Below are 18,289 nucleotides of genomic sequence, written 5' to 3'. Positions count from 1 at the left end.
TGCTGCATAGGCACCAGCAGTGGGAGAACTGAGATCACAGTAAAGACTGTCTCCCTGCTATCCATTCTTGTGTCTGGGGTCACAACAGACCCTGCCAGACTTAAAAATGGCAGTTCTTCAACAAAAAAAACTTCAAAGACAGACTCCAACAAGAAACTGCAGAACTGGAATTAATTTGCAAACTGGACACCATCATATTAGGCCTGAATAGAGACTGGGAGTGGATGGGTCACTACAGAAATGAAATCAATTTGTTAGTCTCTAAGGTGCCACCAGTACTGCTCATTGTTTTTACAAAAACTAATTTCCCCTTGCTAAATACTCACACCTTCTTGTGAACTGTTTCAAATGGGCCACCTTGTTTACATTGGCCTCATTAACACTACAAAAGTGATTTCCAATCCTTCTTGTCAACTTCCAATTTAAATTGAATTGGCTCGTTAGCACTGACACCCCACTTGGTAAGGCAACTCCCATCTTTTCATATGCTGTGTATTTATACCTCCCTACTGTATGTTCCACTCCATGCATCTGATGAAGTGGGTTTTAGCCCACAAAAGCTTATGCCCAAATAAATTTGTTAGTCTCTAATGTACCACAAGGACTCCTCGTTGTTTTGGCTGATACAGACTAACACTGCTACTACTCTGAAACTTTTTTTAAGTGGTTGTGAAAATGAACATTAGAAATAATACAGTTGGAACTACAGTGATTGGAGATGATGTTAATATCTTTCATACTTCCTCGTGGTATGTTAGGACAAATCTCTTCCAGATATAGCATACGGATTTATGAACTGGTATTTAATATTTTTTTAGTCTGAAGTTTACATGATCACATTTAGTTTTACAAAAAAATAAATAGCAATGTTACATTAGTCAATTTTTAATCTATGTTTACCTTTAATTTATTGACCATAAAACTTTTCCCCCTCTTAAATCTTTGTTGTGGTTGTTATTTAGGAACACAAAAAGATCTTTTGTTTTTAAAGTAGGTCTTGCTTGAAATACAGGGTTTCTAGAAGTAAATCATTTAGGTTAACCTCTCCTAAAATAGGTCTGAAGAAGAGTTCTGCAATAGTCTCTGCATTAATGGCTTTGAGGCTGGCGAGCAGCCCAAGAATCCAAGCAAATCTGCCTAGGTTTCTGTTGTACATCATTGAGCTAAATTCCATTAGAGTGCTCTGGGCTTCCTGCTGCAGGGTTTGCACATAGTGACGAAATCTTAGGCCAGGCAGTTCTGTAAAAACAAGAATAAAACAAAGAAAGCTTTTTTGAGTAAAATTAGTTTATGATGTGTCCTCTGTAAGGGTTTGTATCCATCCCTCCAGCTAGGAGTATTTATTGTCTTTTTTTTAAAAAAAATCTTGTTTTATTTATTCATTTTAGAAAGTTGGGAAAATGTGCTTAGGTAGCTTTAGTAAACATTGTGTAGCATTTAAAACCCAGTATAATGCAATCAGGCTATTATATTAAAAATGAAGTTTTAGAAAAAAAGATAATATTAGGGAAGTGACTTAGATTAAACACATAGAGGCAGATTCTGTGCTATACCTCTAAGACAGACAGCACAGAACTTAAAGCCTATGGGAAGAGATAGCGAAGGTGGGTTTACACCAGTGGTTCTCAACCAGGGGTACCCAGCGGTCTTCCAGGGGTGTACATCAGCTCATCTAGATACTTTTGTAGTTTTACAACAGGCTACATAAAAAGCACTGGTGAAGTCAGTACAAACTAAAATTTCATACAGGCAATAACTTGTTTATACTGCTCTATATACTATACACTGAAATGCAAGTACAATATTTATATTCCAATTGATTTATTTTATAATTATATGGTAAAAATGAGAAAATATGTGATTTTTCAGTAATAGTCTGCTGTGGCACTTTTTCATTTTTATGTCTGATTTTGTAAGTAAGTTTCATTTCACTTAAAAACTACTTGGGGGTACGCAAGACAAATCAAACTCCTGAAAAGGGTACAGTCATCTGTAAAGGTTGAGAACCACTGTCTTCCCAGTCCTCAGCTGCTTCTGAGGCTGGAGAGGACCCCAGCATAGCTTAGATAGGCCTGGGGGCCTGTCAAAGGGCTTGTCCACACAGCGGGGTAATACACACTATGGGGGTGGGGTTTCTAAAGCGCACTAATGTGTTATGCATACATTGGTCCTTGTAGACCCTGTGCTTTAGAAGTCACACCACTGTAGCATGCATAGACAAATACTAAATTATAGCAGTCTTCCTGGGTTGCCCTGTGGGCCACAGTACTGCCCAGAATCAGCAACTCTGCATGCTGTGACCCACCCCCAACACACCCATCCTGTCCCCAGCCCCATCCAAGCTCACTCCCTATGCCAGAGGTTGCAAGGGGGGTTCTCAAAAGGCAGCTTTATAGCTGTTTAACTGCAGTGCCTGCACTGAGGTATTCTCCCTCAGTCACCTAAGGCAGGGTGGCCAACTGGTGGCTCCGGAGCCACATGCAGCTCTTCAGAAGTTAAGATGTGGCTCCTTGTATAGGCACCAACTCCGGGGCTGGAGCTACAGGCGCCAACTTTCCAATGTGCCAGGGAATGCTCACTGCTCAACCCCTGGCTCTGCCACAGGCCCTGCCCCCACTCCACCCCTTCCCACCCCCTTCCCTCAACCTGCCATGCCCTCACTCCTCCCTCTGCCCCCCCCCCCCCCGTCCCAGAGCCTCCTGCACACCTTGAAACAGCTGATTGGAAGGTGCGGGGTGGGAGGGGGAGGCTCTGATTGGTGGGGCTGCCAGTGGGTGGGAGGCTTTGCGGGCTGGAGAGCAAATGGAGGGCTGCTGACGTATTACTGTGGCTCTTTGGCAATGTACATTGGTAAATCCTGGCTCCTTCTCAGGCTCAGGTTGGCCACCCCTGAGCTAAGGGGCTTTTAACACCCTTTTATACCTCTCTGCCGCTTTTACTGCTGTAAGGGGGACGAAACCAAGAGTGAGGATCTCATCCATGCTACCTTAATATAATCACTTGGATCCTGATCTTCCTCTTAACTATTCCAGTATAAGACTCTGATCCAACAAAGCACTTGGGCACATGCTTAACTTTAAGCATAGGAGTGGTCCCATTGACTTCAATCATACCCAATTGTTTTGCGGGATCATGCTAAATCCAACACAGTCAATGCTATTACATCAAGTGCAAAAACTAATAGATATAAGGGGAATCCCTTGGCCTTTAAATGCTATCAAATTTGGTACTAGTAATATAACAAAACAATTAATGTAGCCACATGTAAAACTATGCATGGTGTGACGTTTGAAATAATCCATATATAAAAGAAAGAGGTTATCATAAAATAATAAGATGACTTATTTAGCTTGTCATCAAAATTACTGAATGAAATGAAACAGTAGACAGGAAAGCTGACTGACAGTATAAATCTAATATTCCACTGACCTGTAGTGATATAATTCATTCTGTAGGTCTCCTAATTTTCAATTTTATCACATAAAACAGGACTTCAGGTTCTCATTCTACTATATTTAGCTAAACCAGTGGCAGACACAAGGTCTGACAATTACAGCAGAACATCTGTATATAGAAATAACTGAGTCCTTCCTTTATACTTCTAAATAAAGTGCTGCAAGTCATACAGTGAAAGTACAGTGTCCTTTTTTGCACTTGCTGTAATTTATTTAATTATATTAATGAGCTGCAGAACACCGATCCCCAGAGAAGGTAGGCATTTATCCACACAATTAAAGTATGTTAATTACATCAAGCTATGATTAAAAAAAGGGAAATTGTTAAAGCCAAGTTAAATAAATACATCTTGCTTAATGCAGTGGGGCTCCATCCTTCAGGATACTCAGCACTCTAGCCTAATCCAGCACCGCATTTAAGCAGGTGTTTAAAGTTAAAATATGTGATACGCCTCACTGAAATCTGAGATCAAGCCCTTTAAGCCCAAGAGACTGGGGCTCTAGCGACCTGAAAAGGAACAGAATTCCCCAGGAAAAGGCTCTGAGCTTGCTTTAACGTAAATTCTTTAACTTCAGACATCTTGGCTGCCATTTTCTCTTTGCCTGACTCCATATGGTCCATTGTATTCCCAAGACAAATCCCATGGGATAGGGTTCGTGAACAGAAAATCTCCCCAAGGAATCTAGTTCTTCACAAATTATTCCATCCAGGAGGGCAGGGCTTGCCATTCCTCAAAAGAAGTTCATGCAGTGTGATCCCAGTTCTGAAGGCCCCCAAGGATCTGTGTGGATCTCAGTGCAATCCATGGGGAAACCTCACGCACTGGCTTTGGCCTCTGGTAATGTGCCCTGGTCACTGGCAGTGCAGCTTCAGTAGAATTCTCCTAACTGCACCTGCCCTGGAGCCCCAGAGAAGGGGGTGGGCCGTAGCAAAAATGGTGCAACTCCAGGCTGTTTTTCCCCCCCCAAGGAATCTTCACACTTTAGACAAGGAATGATGTATATACCCTTAACCCTGTCCTTGGCCTGCAGCCTAGCATTCCTGCCCTTTGCCTCTGCAAGCCCATCTCACACCTCTTTTCCCAGCACAGATCTCAGGCCCATAGAGCAGTGCCTTCTGTAGGGTCCATAGGAGGATGAGTGCCACAAAAAGAGCGGACCCCAATCCCCCATGGATGGGGAGATCAGTACATGACATGTATCCTGTACACGTGGCTCTGAAGGAGGAGCATCCTACCCACAGAATTTAAAGTGCTGGAGATTACACTGTCTTGCCTAGTAACCTGGAGTTTTCTCCAGATAGCTGAACTTCATGGATTATTTTTTTAAACAGTGATTTTAGATGGTATCTTCACTCCGGCCATAGCAGCTGGAGGAGGAGAAGAGGTGGCCTTGCTGCAACTAGAGTAGCTGGAAACAAAGGGTTTAAAGTGGTCATTTTTGTCCCTTTCTCTGTATTTTACACTCATCCTAGATTTCTAGGTAACTAGAGTTGCAATCTCTCAGCAGAGGTCAAAACCCTAACTATTATAGTGAGAAGCAAGATATCAAGAGGTTTATTTACTCAGAATGGATTCTTCTCCTGAAACTTGCTACATTTTCTCATTTGTTCCCTCCTTTTATATGTAACAAACCAATGTTTTCACGTTATAAATATTAATACAAAGAAATCACTTGGTTTGAGATCATGTGCAAGAAGATTCACTGATGTACAAGTGTCTCCAACCAAGTTATAAACCGCTGAAAAATGACATTTATAACAAAAACCCTGACATGGTCCTAACATTAGCATTGCATTTGGCCCTGATGTAATAACAATGCTATTTTCACTCTTTCAGTCTCATCACTGTTTGTTTCTCAGTGCACTATCAGAAGTAACAGAGCTATTTAGCTTCACTGTTCACATATGTGGGGCATTTTCCATCCACTCCCTTGGATATGGGCCATAATTTACATAGTAGCCTCTCTCCACATCCCAGAGGAAGCCTTGAGGATTTTCTTAACCCTCTTTTCCCCCCACATTTTCTCCTGGCAAAAGCTGTATATCCAAGACATTAACCTCCTTGCTACGGTTATCTTAAGTGACTTCCCTTTGGAGTCAACACAGCCCTGCCGTTTGTTGGAGGCATCGTTATTGAGTGACATGAGGCTTTTTCCTTCCCACAAGGGGCAGAGCATACTGTCTGAGCCCAATCCACAGACTGCGATTGGCCCGGAGAGTGACAAATAAGTACCAACTCTGAATATTCTGTATGGCAATGCAGAACATTGCTACTGAGTCACTCAGCCTTGCCTTTCCAGGCTCTTGCATGCTCTTAAAACCGGAGTCACAACCATCATCCTTGCAGCCAAGGAGGGGATTAACTTCAAAGCCTGACAAACTCTGCTCCTTAATCAGCTAGAGAAGTTGCTGTTCAGCAACATGAGGAACCCTGGTAGGTTCTAGAAACAGTGAGCACCCTGCCTTGAATTCCCCAGCCCTCCCTCCACGCCCACAAAAAACCTCTCATGGGTAGTAAGCACTTTGGATGGTAGTAATTGTTCGAAACTCACTTACAGCTCAGACTTGCAGAGCATTAACATTGGACCAAGCATCAAGCACTGAAGCAGAGACAGTGATGCAAAAGATGGCTGAATTTATGTACTAAATACCTTTTGGCAAGTGGAATTTTCTTGAGAACTACTGATATAATAATCCAAAAATGAGAGCTGCACAAATGAATCTGCACTGAAATAGGCATGGGGAAGGAGGAACAGGCTAGTAGACTGAGCATAGAAATATGAGCCATGGGCTCCTAAATTCTAATTTTGGCTCTGAAACTTTAACCTTGAGTAACTCACTTACTGTCTCTGCCTCAGTTTCCCCATTCAAATATTTTCTTCAGAGGGGCAAAGTGTGTTAAGGAATTTAAGTTTGTAAACCACAGTGTGATTTTGCACTCCCATAATGTGAATTTATTTTCAGAAGTTCAATAACTGAAAATTATTCACAGTAAAGCAAGCAAAAATCCCACCAGTTCAAATTTTCTCCTGTAGCTGCATCCCAGGATACACAAGACAATATAAGATGCCCTAAAGATGCCTTAACAATGAAAACCACATCTTGAATTCCACTTGAAAACACATGTGAAGCCAGTGCTGCTTCTAAAACACACTTTTAAAATGCTTCTTGCAAGAAATGTCACTAAATGGACAGACATTTTGCTGTAGCTGACATGTGCAAGTGTTCTTCTGCGGGTAGTGCCAAATAGAGCACACTGTGGATGGTTGTGTCATGAATGGTAATTATTGATGGAGTCAAGACCCTGATCCATAGCTCACTGGAGTGAACAGGAGTCATTCCATTTACTTCAGGGTGCTTCAGATCAGGCCCCTCATGCCTCATTCATTCTGTGGTTCTGAAGTAGCCAACCCCCTTCGCAAAGGGTAAGCTTTATTTGTCTCACTCCCTAACCATGAGGAGTGAGAAGGTCATAACTGAGTTTTCTTAGTGATTGTTATACATCGACCCAGCTGTGAAAAAAGTGGTGTAGAAAATGCTAAATTCAAGCCGCAACATATTAAAAAAAAACGCTATGCAACTTACAACACAATGCAATCTCATAGGTGCCTTACTCACAATGCTCAGATCCCACAGCTTATGTATAATGTCTGATTTGTTGATGAACTTTCAACAATAAATATTTTACATTGTTTGCAATGTTGTAGCCGTGTTGGTCCCAAGATCTGAGAGACACAAGGTGGGTGAGGTAATATCTTTTATTAGACCAACTTTTGTTGGTAAGACACACAACTTTTCTTCAGGCCTCACGAAGATCTCTGTGGAGCTCAAAAGCTTGCCTCTTTCATCAACTGAAGTTGGTCCAGTAAAAGATATTACCTCACCTACCTTATCTCTTAATAAATATTTTGGGTATTGAGGAAGTCCTGTTACAATGTGTCTAATATCAAATTGTATACATGTATCCCTCCCACATATTTAATGCAACCATATTATCTGTGTCCATAAGTCTGGAAATCAAAGTTTTAAGTGACACAGTAAGTTTATATGACCTAATAATTTCTTAATAAAGGGCTTTTTTAAAGCCATTTGTTTTTACAAAGGGTAACAGGATGAGCATATATAAACCTAGATATCACCAGAAGTAAATTCAGAATAAAAGCGCTTACATTGTTGAATGCTGATTTTGAAAGTGGTTAACTAGGATGACAGAAATCAGTTTAAAAATCCAAACATCTGTTTGCAGATAGATTTTAAAATATTTTTAGACACACACTTAGCTGTGCATTTGTCTACAAATATTGCCATGGAACTTACCAGGGTTAAAGAGAATAATTCCTTTCAGATAGGCATATTCTTTTGCACATATGTCTGAATTCCAGAAGTTCTCCAGGAAATTCCTCATCTTCTGAACGTCTGCTAATGATGCTCCCAGGGAGGAGTTCTCCACTTTGTCACTATCTGTCAGAGACTGATTGAGAAGGATTTTTTTCAACAAACTAGGGCCTGAAATCTCTTTCAGTTCAAAATCCACCCACTCCTGTGCCAGGCCCAAGACAAAGAGAGGGGCCCAGCACTGTTGTACTAGAAGTGCCTGATCCTCCTGGGGCAAATGATAAAAAGAAGGCAAGTTTCTTATAAAAGTTATCGTCTTTAAGAGCACTTCAGAAGCTCTCATGCAGGTGACTTCTGGAGTTCTGAGGACAACTTTCCTGTTGCCCTCACAGGGACAGCCAGCACTTGATATCGAGTAGCAAGGAGGGTAGTACTGGGGACGCCATGTGGTCTCATCCTGCTCTTTGTTAAGGATCTGGTAAAGGATGCTCTGGGGATGACTTGTCTCACACTGGCATTTTCTAAACTTCTCAGGTGAGGCCTGACTACTCATAACCACTTCCCTGCGGGTTTCCTGAGCAGTGCACTCACTGCATCAGGATATTATATGGAGAACTATGCTGCTGTAGTGCAAGAGAGTCTTTCTGCCAAACAGCTAGGCATTGTGTGCTTTTTATACACTTAGCTGAACTGAAATGTGACCCTGAGCTGTAAAGCTACCTTGAACTTTATTTGCTCCAGTGTGTTTTTATTCACAGCCAAACAAGGCGTGGCTTAACCAATCCCAGTATCTTGCATGACTGAAATTATCTGAATGAGAGAGCCAGGGCTGGTTGACTGAGAAACACAATAATAGAAGAGGTATTCTTTGCTGTCAGGCATCATTGCAGTTTTGTAGTGACTGTCCCCATGTCATGACATCAAGGACTCTAATGCTGTCAATCATAGTGATATTTTTTACAATTGCAGGCTATGTATCGTATATAGCTTGCCCTTGAGGGGAAGGTCAACAGAAAAATATGCTAACTGCACAAACAAGCTACTTGTATTTTTATAGATACACTGACCTTGTTCATGTCCATGGCAAAACAAGATGCAGAAGTGTATTTATACACATTAATGCTATTGATTGATTTCATCAGTGAATCTAAATTTTGATTTCTGTAAATTTGAGACCTAAGAGGGACATATTTGCAGGCATTGTGGTCTTGTATAATTAGTAATGATTATTTCTTACAGAGCACCAAAGTGAGCTAGACTAAAAGGTCACAATCCTTCCATTCGGGAACTTTCAAACTCAGGCCATGATCTTTCAGGCATTTACACCTTCACTTGGCTAAAAAGGAGTATTCATGTGCATGAAGTTAAGCATGTGCTAAGTGTTTGCAGGACTAGGGCCTAATTTCATGCATGATGCAATAAAGTGAGCAAAAATGTTAGAGGGGAAAAATCAGGGATAACATCAATAAGGTAACATGGTTACTAAGCAAGGGCTACAGCACAGCAGGATGGAGTAAAGAATTTTTATTAAATACATAGATGTCTATCAGTTGGAGCAACTCACTGGACTGCTCTGTGCCTCATTTCCCTGACTGGAAACATGCCCATGTTGGGGAATGTGTTTGGATTAAAAAGCACTAAAGAAACCCAAATTACAATAATTATGACTAGGGCTTTATGAATTGCTGTAAATACTTCTTTCTGGTTTGATCTATCTGGGTTCATAAACCCCTTCTTCAGTTTTCATTTTCAGTCTCAGGTTCCAAATCCTGAAGTGACATCTAGTCAAAGCAGCCAGATTTCTCCTCTGAGCCACAATGCTACATGATTTTGATGCAACGCCATCATTTGTCCCAGGTTCAACTGCAAATGGGATCTTGTGCATTCAAAACCAGGCCCAGATTCCCCCTTTGCAGATAATTTTTTTTCTGATTACAGTGGCCTCCATTTAGACTTTGCAACACAACCTGAAATTCAATCTCTAGGGGTTTGGGGTTACACTGACCATTTTCACCCAGCTCTATTTAGAACAATGGGAAATTTTGAAAAACAAACAAAAACTTTACTGGTTTTCATGGCAATATTTCCACCTACATTTCACCTCTGGCCATATCCATGATAGCACACAGGGACTCATCCTATTAGCCTATATAGAGAATAATGAAGAAACAATAGCAGAGGGACCTAAAAGATGCTAGGTGTTTTTGGATAAATGTCTCCTAGTCCTCTGCTTCACAGCTCAACCCATTCACATTGTCTCCTTGTAAGCTGTGCAACCACGTTGGCATATTGCCCACGTAATGGCCTGGTGCCTCTGAACTGACTGCTGAAAACAAAGTAAACAATGTGTCATACTGTCTCTTCCCTTCCTAAGCTTCTATTTGCCACCCATTGTATGTGAGTTTTTAAAAAAATTAGATTAGAGCATAAGTGTGGTGACATACAGATTTGTATAGCTATATTAAAACAGAGCAAGTAGACAGGAATGATCATGGCCATTCCTTCTATAGTTAAGGGGCTAAAATATATCATTAGGAACATTATATATAACAAAACAAATACTGTGAACGCAATGAACTGAATCTTAACAAGGGGGAAATTATGCTTCAGCTCTCCATTGCATAGAGCTCTCTCACTTGATTTTACATATGGAAAATTTTATTAAGATTTTATTATGAAGCACCCACCCACATTTATATTTTTCTGCATTTAAGTCTTTATAGACACATCCTAGCCTGTCTGAAAGAAAATCAACTGTGGGGTTTAACTTCAAGTTTTAGCTCTGCAAAAGGCATATTCCAAGCATATTGCAAACCCACAAACTTGGAAAGAGATGGATAGGGAGAGAGATTTGGGGTATTTTGCCCCTCACTTTGATAGTTCAGTCACCCTTTGAAATGTATTTTGCTGAGGTTACCCCAAGATAAAGGTCCTTCCAGCTGTGAGGATGGAGACATGGGGTTTCCTGGTGAAAGAGGTTTCATGCTGTCTGTTAAAATGCAGATTTGCCTTGTCTCATTCTTGCTATTTCAAGGACCTTGTTTACTACTTAAATGTAAATTGAGGTAAATACACATTCCTTTGTTTAAGACCTGCCTGACCAGTTCTGCCTAATCAAGGCTACATAGGTTTGAACATGTGCTACCAACATAATTCGGAGAAGTCATCACTTTACATATAATGTTGCCACACACATTTCATTATGATGTTATTGAGTTGTTAGTTTTCAAACGATACCTTAACCAAGCATATTTTGTACAAAGATTAGTACAATAGTATATAGGGTGTGAATGTAGGGGTGCATTCAGTCACCGTTAGCAACAAAAAAGTCTGCAGTAGATATAGAGTCTCTAGATCGTCTTACTTTTCATGTTATAAAAGTTCTGCTTGAGCATGGTTTGGGGTTTTTTTTTTTTGTAGAGGGTAGTTGCAGAATTCAAGTTGGACAGGTAGGCTGGCATTTGCAGTGATCCAAATCTAGACTGGAGTTACTACACTCGTTCCCTCCCACAATTTATGTTTGTGAGTCCATCAAAGAATAGATTTTCCCCTTTCCTGACCGAAAGTGTACTGTCAGTGTTTACACATTGCTGTTGTGCTGATCCAGTTGGGACAATAGGCTCTAATGCCTTAGGATAGATCCTGTACTGAAATCATTGGAAAATAGCCCATTGGCTTCAGTGGGACACGGATCAGTCTATTACATCACAAATAATAATTATGCTTATTAAAGTTCCGTCCCAGATTATTTTAACTCCTTTCCCACTCATGTTTGATATGCATATTAGTCACAAGCACAGAGTCCTGCTGGAAGTAACATATGGCATAGGACATCACCTCTTTTTATTGTCATTGATTTTCCTTCATAGTGTATTACATGGAAAGGCAGGGAAAATCCTGTTATAAAAGTATAATCTCATTTTCCAGTACACTTAAATAGCTTTATGATTGTTTACCAAATGATACAGAACAAAAGTTAGTGCCAGGGAGAAGGTTCTTATAGTAAAATTGGTAAAGGATCATCAATATTTTCATCTGCTTAATAGATTGCTTAAAACAAAATTGTAAAGCAAAACATAATACTTTGGAAACAAACAACTGGCAAGGTTTTGAAAAGCAAGTGTCTAACATTCAGCTTCTAAATGAGCCACTTTTCAAAAACGCTGAGAACTTTGCAGCTGAATATAGACTTATGCTTCTAAATTAGGCAGCCATTTTTTAAATCTTGGCCACTGGACCCCCTACAATACATTAACTGACTTGGGAAAACATCTGCACCCAAATTGCAATGACATTTTCTATTTTTAAATTTTAAAAAGAGAATGCACAAGGTAAAAAAGATTTTTCTGGTGTTAGGAGTCCCCAGATATCCTCACCTGGGGCTTTTTTCATACTCCATCCATCTGTGGCTAGGTAGACAGGCCTTGACAAGGCAGTACATTCAAATTATAGCCTGAGCCGAGGTTGTGTGTTTTCACCCCACTGTTATCTGCTTTGCTCCTACACATACTCTCAACCAATAGTTTACAGAGAGAGAGAGAAGGGGTGATCATGCACAGCAACACATGCTTCTTGTGTACACTGCATTCTCCCTGCAGTCATCATTCTTGCTACCCAAGGGAAATTTGGCATACTCACCACCATTTGGACTCCTATAATGCATTGTGTCCACACACAAAACTGCTACCAATGAAACGTGGGTATTCAAGTCTTTGTTTGGATTACTTCTGATCTGAGCACAGCTGACTGCATTTTCTACCACCATTTGAAGTACGTTAGGATTACTGGTCAACATTTAAAACAAATGGGTCCCTAAAGGTAGCCTATCAAGACTATATTTGGGCACCTAAATAAGTGACTTGATTTTTCAAAAGTGGTGAGCATCTAGAAGCTTATGCTGATTTCAGTGAGCTGGCACCAGCACTGCAGCAAGAGACCCACCATGATCAGAGCTCTGCTTATTGTGAAAAAGGATGGTGTTTGCTTTTTTTTTTCATTAAGCCAAGAAAAAAAGATGCAATAAGATAAGCAATAAATATCTATTCATATAATTACTATTTATATCATTTTCTGCATCAGGAGCCTGCCTGACTGCCTTAAGATTTTATATTGCAGCCCACCACTTTAGAATTTGAGTACTTTCCATGTAAAAATAAATAGTTATAGCAAAGTCTCTAGTTGACTTCATGGAATCTCTGGCATACTTCCCCTTCCAAAGCTCTCCTTGGGGTAGGTTCTTTTTGTTGTAGGCTCTTTTTCTGGTAAGAATTTAAGGGCACAAGGGGACATCAGGCTATTCTATGCAAGCCTTACTCTTCCAGCATGTTTACTGAAAAAGTTGTTGACCTTCATAAAGGGGGGGGGGGGAGAAAGCCTATCATTCAGGATAAATCACCATACCAGATGGTGCTTGCCACTTTTCCAGAATAAAACCCAAGTACATAGTGTTTGTATTGCAGCCCTTATCAATGGTAGGACATGCACCACCTGCCATAGTAAACAAATAAAGATATGACACCAATAATTGCTCAGTGAAGTCAAAAATGTTAGAAATCAAAGTGGAGAGTAGGAACTATTTTCAAAGAGTGAAAAATCAATGTGCACCAGTCTAGTCCAGCATCTCTGGAGCCCCTTGCAAAGCCCACATTTTCCCAGGGGCCAGCACACGGTAACAGTAACTACAAGGAGGAAGGAAGGGAAAAAAATCCCTCACAGATTGGCCAGACCACTGAAAAGCAAGAGTGGTGTCTACTTTCATCTAATACCTATTTCACCTATTTCGTGTCCTATTTCACTGGAAGCACATGCCTTGAACTAGTGATTAGCACTCTATAAACACAACAGATTAGATAACACAAACCTTTAGCATCTAACATTAGATATAGGCAGCCTCAGAGAGAAGAGCATTCATGTATTTTAAACAACTACAGGAAATGGTTAGCAGAATGGAGAACAATGTTCGTTTGTGCTGCTTTCAGAGATTATTAAGTTTGCTGTCAGGCGTCAATTAACACCAACTGGAATCCAGAGCTAACAAATCTTTAATTCAATGGTTTTCCACCATTTTTTCATTTGTGGACCCCTACAAAATTTCAACTGGAGATGTAGACCACTTGGGAATTCTCAGATGTAGTCTGCATACCCATAGGTTGAAAACAATGACTTTAACTGATTTTTTTTAAAAAATGAAATAAATGTGCACTTGCCTGACTACATAATCTTCAGAGCCCCTGAAAAGCCTACCTTTCCCCAGAGGCCAGCCCACAATAACAGAAGCTAAGACAAGGAGGAAAGGAAAGAAAAGAAAATCCCAAGTACAGTGACCAGATCGCTGAAAAGCAACCCCAAACATACTTTCCCAACACAGATTTCTTCCTCCCAGTTCACTAAAGACTCCTTAATCTTCCTTCCATCTGATTCTTCCTAATTGCTGGGAATTTGCATCACCCCTCCCCACGTTTCTGGCCACTGCTCATTGCATTATCATCCAGTCATGGACCAGGACCATTGTGCTAGGTGCTGAGCAAACACAGAACAAAAAGACAGCTCCTGCCCCAAAGAGTTTACAATCTAGGTATAAGATAGGAAACTGGTGGATGCAGACAGACAGATGAGGGAGCACAAGGAAACAATGAGATAGTACTGGTCAGCATGACACAGAGGTTTCAGTACACCAACAGTCTCACCATTGTCAAGTGTTTTGTAGGCCTCACAGCAAAGATGGACTTTAGGCGGGATTTGAAGGAGGATAACGAGTTAGTTTGGGTGATGTCTACAGGGGTTCCTCCCAGCATGATGGGCAGCATGGAAGAAACCACTTGTTTGAAAATTTAACAAGTGGGCTATGAAGATACCTTCTCTTTTCTCACCCAGTTCCTGAAACGGGAGGATCTAGCCATCCTCCCATCTTGGTGGATGAGAAGGTTGGGAGCTTTCCTCACATAGTGGTGGGAGAGTTTCTCCTGCTATCATCTGATCAGGGGTCACAGCAGCTACTCCTAACTACCTGCTGCCTGATGGGGCGAGATACCTGCTATTTCCTGACCCATCCACTACTTCACATTTGGTGACAGGAAGAAGAGACTCAACTGGTGGTTCCAAGTACTGGGTCTTTGTGCTGCCTGGAGGAGATCATGGCTCAGCTTGCTACTTATCACCACAGCAGTGTGGGTGGAACTTCCATCCCCTGGTTAAGGCAGAAGTCTTTACTAATGCCTCGCATCAAAGATTGTGGATCCTCAGAAATTAGTGCTTCCAAACTCAGGATCAGTGTTCCAGGAATTGGTTTTTGGGGGCTTCTGCACCCTGGGCCAAGCTACAATTTCAAAGCCTAGTGCATTTTTTTGCTGAAACAGTTTCAATTGGTTTGGACTTTAGATTCTTTAATGTTATGAACAATTGGCTCCAGCTGCTAAATTTGAACATAGATTTCCAACGCCCTGTAAGAGGGTAATCTGTCCCGTTTAAAGGCAGTAGGGACTCAGGGCCAGCCAGCCCTGTTCCAAGGCATTACCCCTTTAAGAAAGCTAGTTCTGGGAAAGATCACTAGACCAAGCTGGGAATGGGGGCCTAAGTCATGTGATTGCCTGGGGAGTTAAAAGGAGTACTCTTAACTCAGTCAGGGGGAGCCTAGAGCCTGCATTCAAGAGCGGCCCCAAGAAGCAGAGCTTTGGAGACCCTGCCCAAGGGCAGTAAGAGCTTGAGCAGGAACCAGGATAGGAAAAGACCCAGGGGAGGTCTCTCCAGAGGAGTTGAGAGTGGGACTGACAGAACTCCTCTGCCCAGAAGGAATTGAAAAACTGGAGCCTAAAGATATGAAACAACAGTAAATTTGAAGCTCTAAGGAAGGAAGGGTTTGAGTCTAGATAGGCCAAAGGATCTATGTGTATGTTGGGAGGACTTAAATCAGGCCCCAAGAAGGGAACATTATTTTAAAACTCCTAGGTGTGTGTGGGTTGACTGGAGAGCCAAGAGGGAACTGAGGCCTGGTGACAGCAGTGTCATACCATTGTAACACACCCAAAGCTTGAGCAGCATTCAGATCAAGGCTTTTGCTCTGGACCCATTTCTATACACAGTAATGGGAGTTTCTGTGCACCTGCTCAGGTCAGGACTGTGTTTTTAGTGCTGTGTTCAAGTCCTCATTGCACTGGCATTTACGGTACTCCTGTCACTTTGAAAAATAGCCATAAAGTTGTTCAAAGCAAGCACATCTGCAGGAGTTGTACTCCAGAGAGCAATCCTGGTGCAGTTTGCCACAGGAAAATCTGCACGTAATTAAAATGCAGGTATTTTAAGACCCAGTGGAAACTCCATGAAAGAGTTTCAGGAAACCTGGAGATTATTAGACCAATGGAAATGAAAATAATACATGCAATTTATTGGCGTGAAATGCACTATAAAACATAACCAACAAGAAATCAAACCAATTCTCAAGTGTCAGGAAGCACTGAGAATATGTCATACTTATGTGAAACAAATAAAATGGTATTTCATAGGTCTATTAAAAATTCACTGAGCAGAACTAGGCCTTTGATATTTTGAGTAAGTGTCCAGGATGATACTGGCTCTTTGCAAAAATGAATGATACTGTATATTTGAATTACTTTGTGCAAGAACCAAATTTGGCTCTCTGAGTCATGTACAAATATGTGCAGCTACCCCCAACCATATTGATGTCCATGGGAGCTGCATGCACATATCCGAGAGCATAATATCAGTGACTAAATGGTGTCGGCAAAATGAGTAATTGTGTGTCCAATGGAACGGGCTTGCGTGCACATTTCCAACATATGGCACCTATGAGCATAAAACCTATTATGGGCTCAAATGAGACCGTGTGGGCAAGAGTGGGAGAGGGTGTGGTCCAACACAGGGCCTGATCCTGCAAAAGGAGCCGTGTGGGATTCCACTGAAGTAAATGAAGTGTGAGGATCACCCATGCTGACCAGATGTCCCAGTTTTATAGGGACAGTCCTGATATTTGGGGCTTTTTTTTTTAAATATGGGCTCCTATTGCCCCCCACCCCATCCCGATTTTTCACAGTTGCTATCTGATTACCCTAGGGTCACCTGTCATGGGTCTTAGACTGTATGTGGGCTCCTTAGACACAAAGTTGGTGGCTACCAAAGGAAAATGTTGGGTAAGTTTGTTATAAACACAGGGTGCAGCTCACGCTCCCTGAACTTACAGTGCACACTGCCAAACACAGGGAATGGCAGACCCTGCTATTTGCAGTTATAAAGGGGATTTATATTTTTAAATCAGAATGTGGGGTTTTTTGTTTTTTTTTAAAGATGTCACCTACATTAATAATGGCCCAAAGAACCTGGAGGAGGGGCCTTTGATGCAACATCTACAGCTACGTGAGCTGACTCAGGCTCCAGGGCACAAAAATTGTTGTGTAGATACTTGGGCTCCAGCTGGAGCCGGAGCTCTGGGATCCTGCAAGGATGGAGAGGCCTGGAGCTTAGCCTCCAGCCCAAGCCCAGACATCTTCACAGCAATATTTAGCCCCACAGCCCAAGCCCTGCGAGCCCAAGTCAGCTGACCTGGGCCAGCTGGCTGTGCCACGGGGCTCTTATCAGCATGTGGATGGACGGATACTGAGGAAAAGTCTCTTGCAGAGATTTGCCCTGCATCATCCCCCTGAGAAGCAGCATAGCTTTAGCCCCCACGATGGGAAAGGCTGTGGGGCCAGTCACCAAATCTGGCGGATCCATGGGAGCAGCATTACTGGGGACTCTCTTTGCTGCGCTATATTAACTGTAGCAGACTGAATCCACAGATGATTCAACTAATAGCAATATTTGGATGCATAGACTGCAATTTTGCTCTGTGTCAGAGTCTTCTGGCGTGCTTTCAACTTTTGTGGTTTAAGGGTGATTTATTTGCTATTTGATGTTTTTCCAAATCTATTAATAATTCAATTATCTATTTGTTTTTCAAATCAAATATCCACACAAAATCAAATATTACCATGGGATAAAGCAAACCCTGGGAATTAAACAGTTATAACCCCAGAAACACTGTGTCCATGTGTGACTCATTAACATAAGAAAGGAAAAAAAGTGATCCGGGTAACTACAGGCCTGTTAGTTTGACATCTGTAGTATGCAAAGTCCTGGAAAAAATTTTGAAGGAGAAAATAGTTAAGGACATTGAAGTCAGTGGTAAATGGGATAAAATACATGGTTTTACAAAAGGTAGATTGTGCCAAATCAACCTGATCTCCTTTTTTGAGAAAGTAACAGATTTTTTAGACAAAGGAAATGCAGTGGATCTAATTTACCTAGATTTCAGTAAGGCGTTTGATACCGTGCCACATGGGGAATTATTAGTTAAATTGGAGAAGATGGGGATCAATATGAACATCAAAAGGTGGATAAGGAATTGGTTAAAGGGGAGACTACAACAGTCCTACCGAAAGGCGAACTGTCAGGCTGGAGGGAGGTTACTAGTGGAGTTCCTCAGGGATCACTTTTTATTACTGACCTC

General features: G+C 41.4%; 1 protein-coding gene across 1 annotated transcript; it reads right to left on the bottom strand.

The window, feature by feature from the left end:
* Positions 1 to 885: 885 nt before the first annotated feature.
* On the bottom strand, positions 886 to 8,402 carry LOC119853785 (nuclear receptor subfamily 0 group B member 2-like). The gene is made up of 2 exons (XM_038397252.2): positions 7,774 to 8,402; positions 886 to 1,239 (listed from the first exon to the last, which is right to left on the bottom strand). The coding sequence occupies exons 1-2, from the start codon at positions 8,342 to 8,344 to the stop codon at positions 986 to 988; spliced, it is 825 nt and encodes a 274-aa protein (XP_038253180.1). The 5' UTR covers positions 8,345 to 8,402; the 3' UTR covers positions 886 to 985.
* Positions 8,403 to 18,289: the final 9,887 nt, after the last annotated feature.

This window comes from Dermochelys coriacea, chromosome 3 (genome assembly GCF_009764565.3).
Source record: "Dermochelys coriacea isolate rDerCor1 chromosome 3, rDerCor1.pri.v4, whole genome shotgun sequence".
Lineage (NCBI taxonomy): Eukaryota > Metazoa > Chordata > Testudines > Dermochelyidae > Dermochelys > Dermochelys coriacea.
Note: the sequence above shows the minus strand (reverse complement) of the source record. Positions and strands in the feature narration are given on the sequence as shown.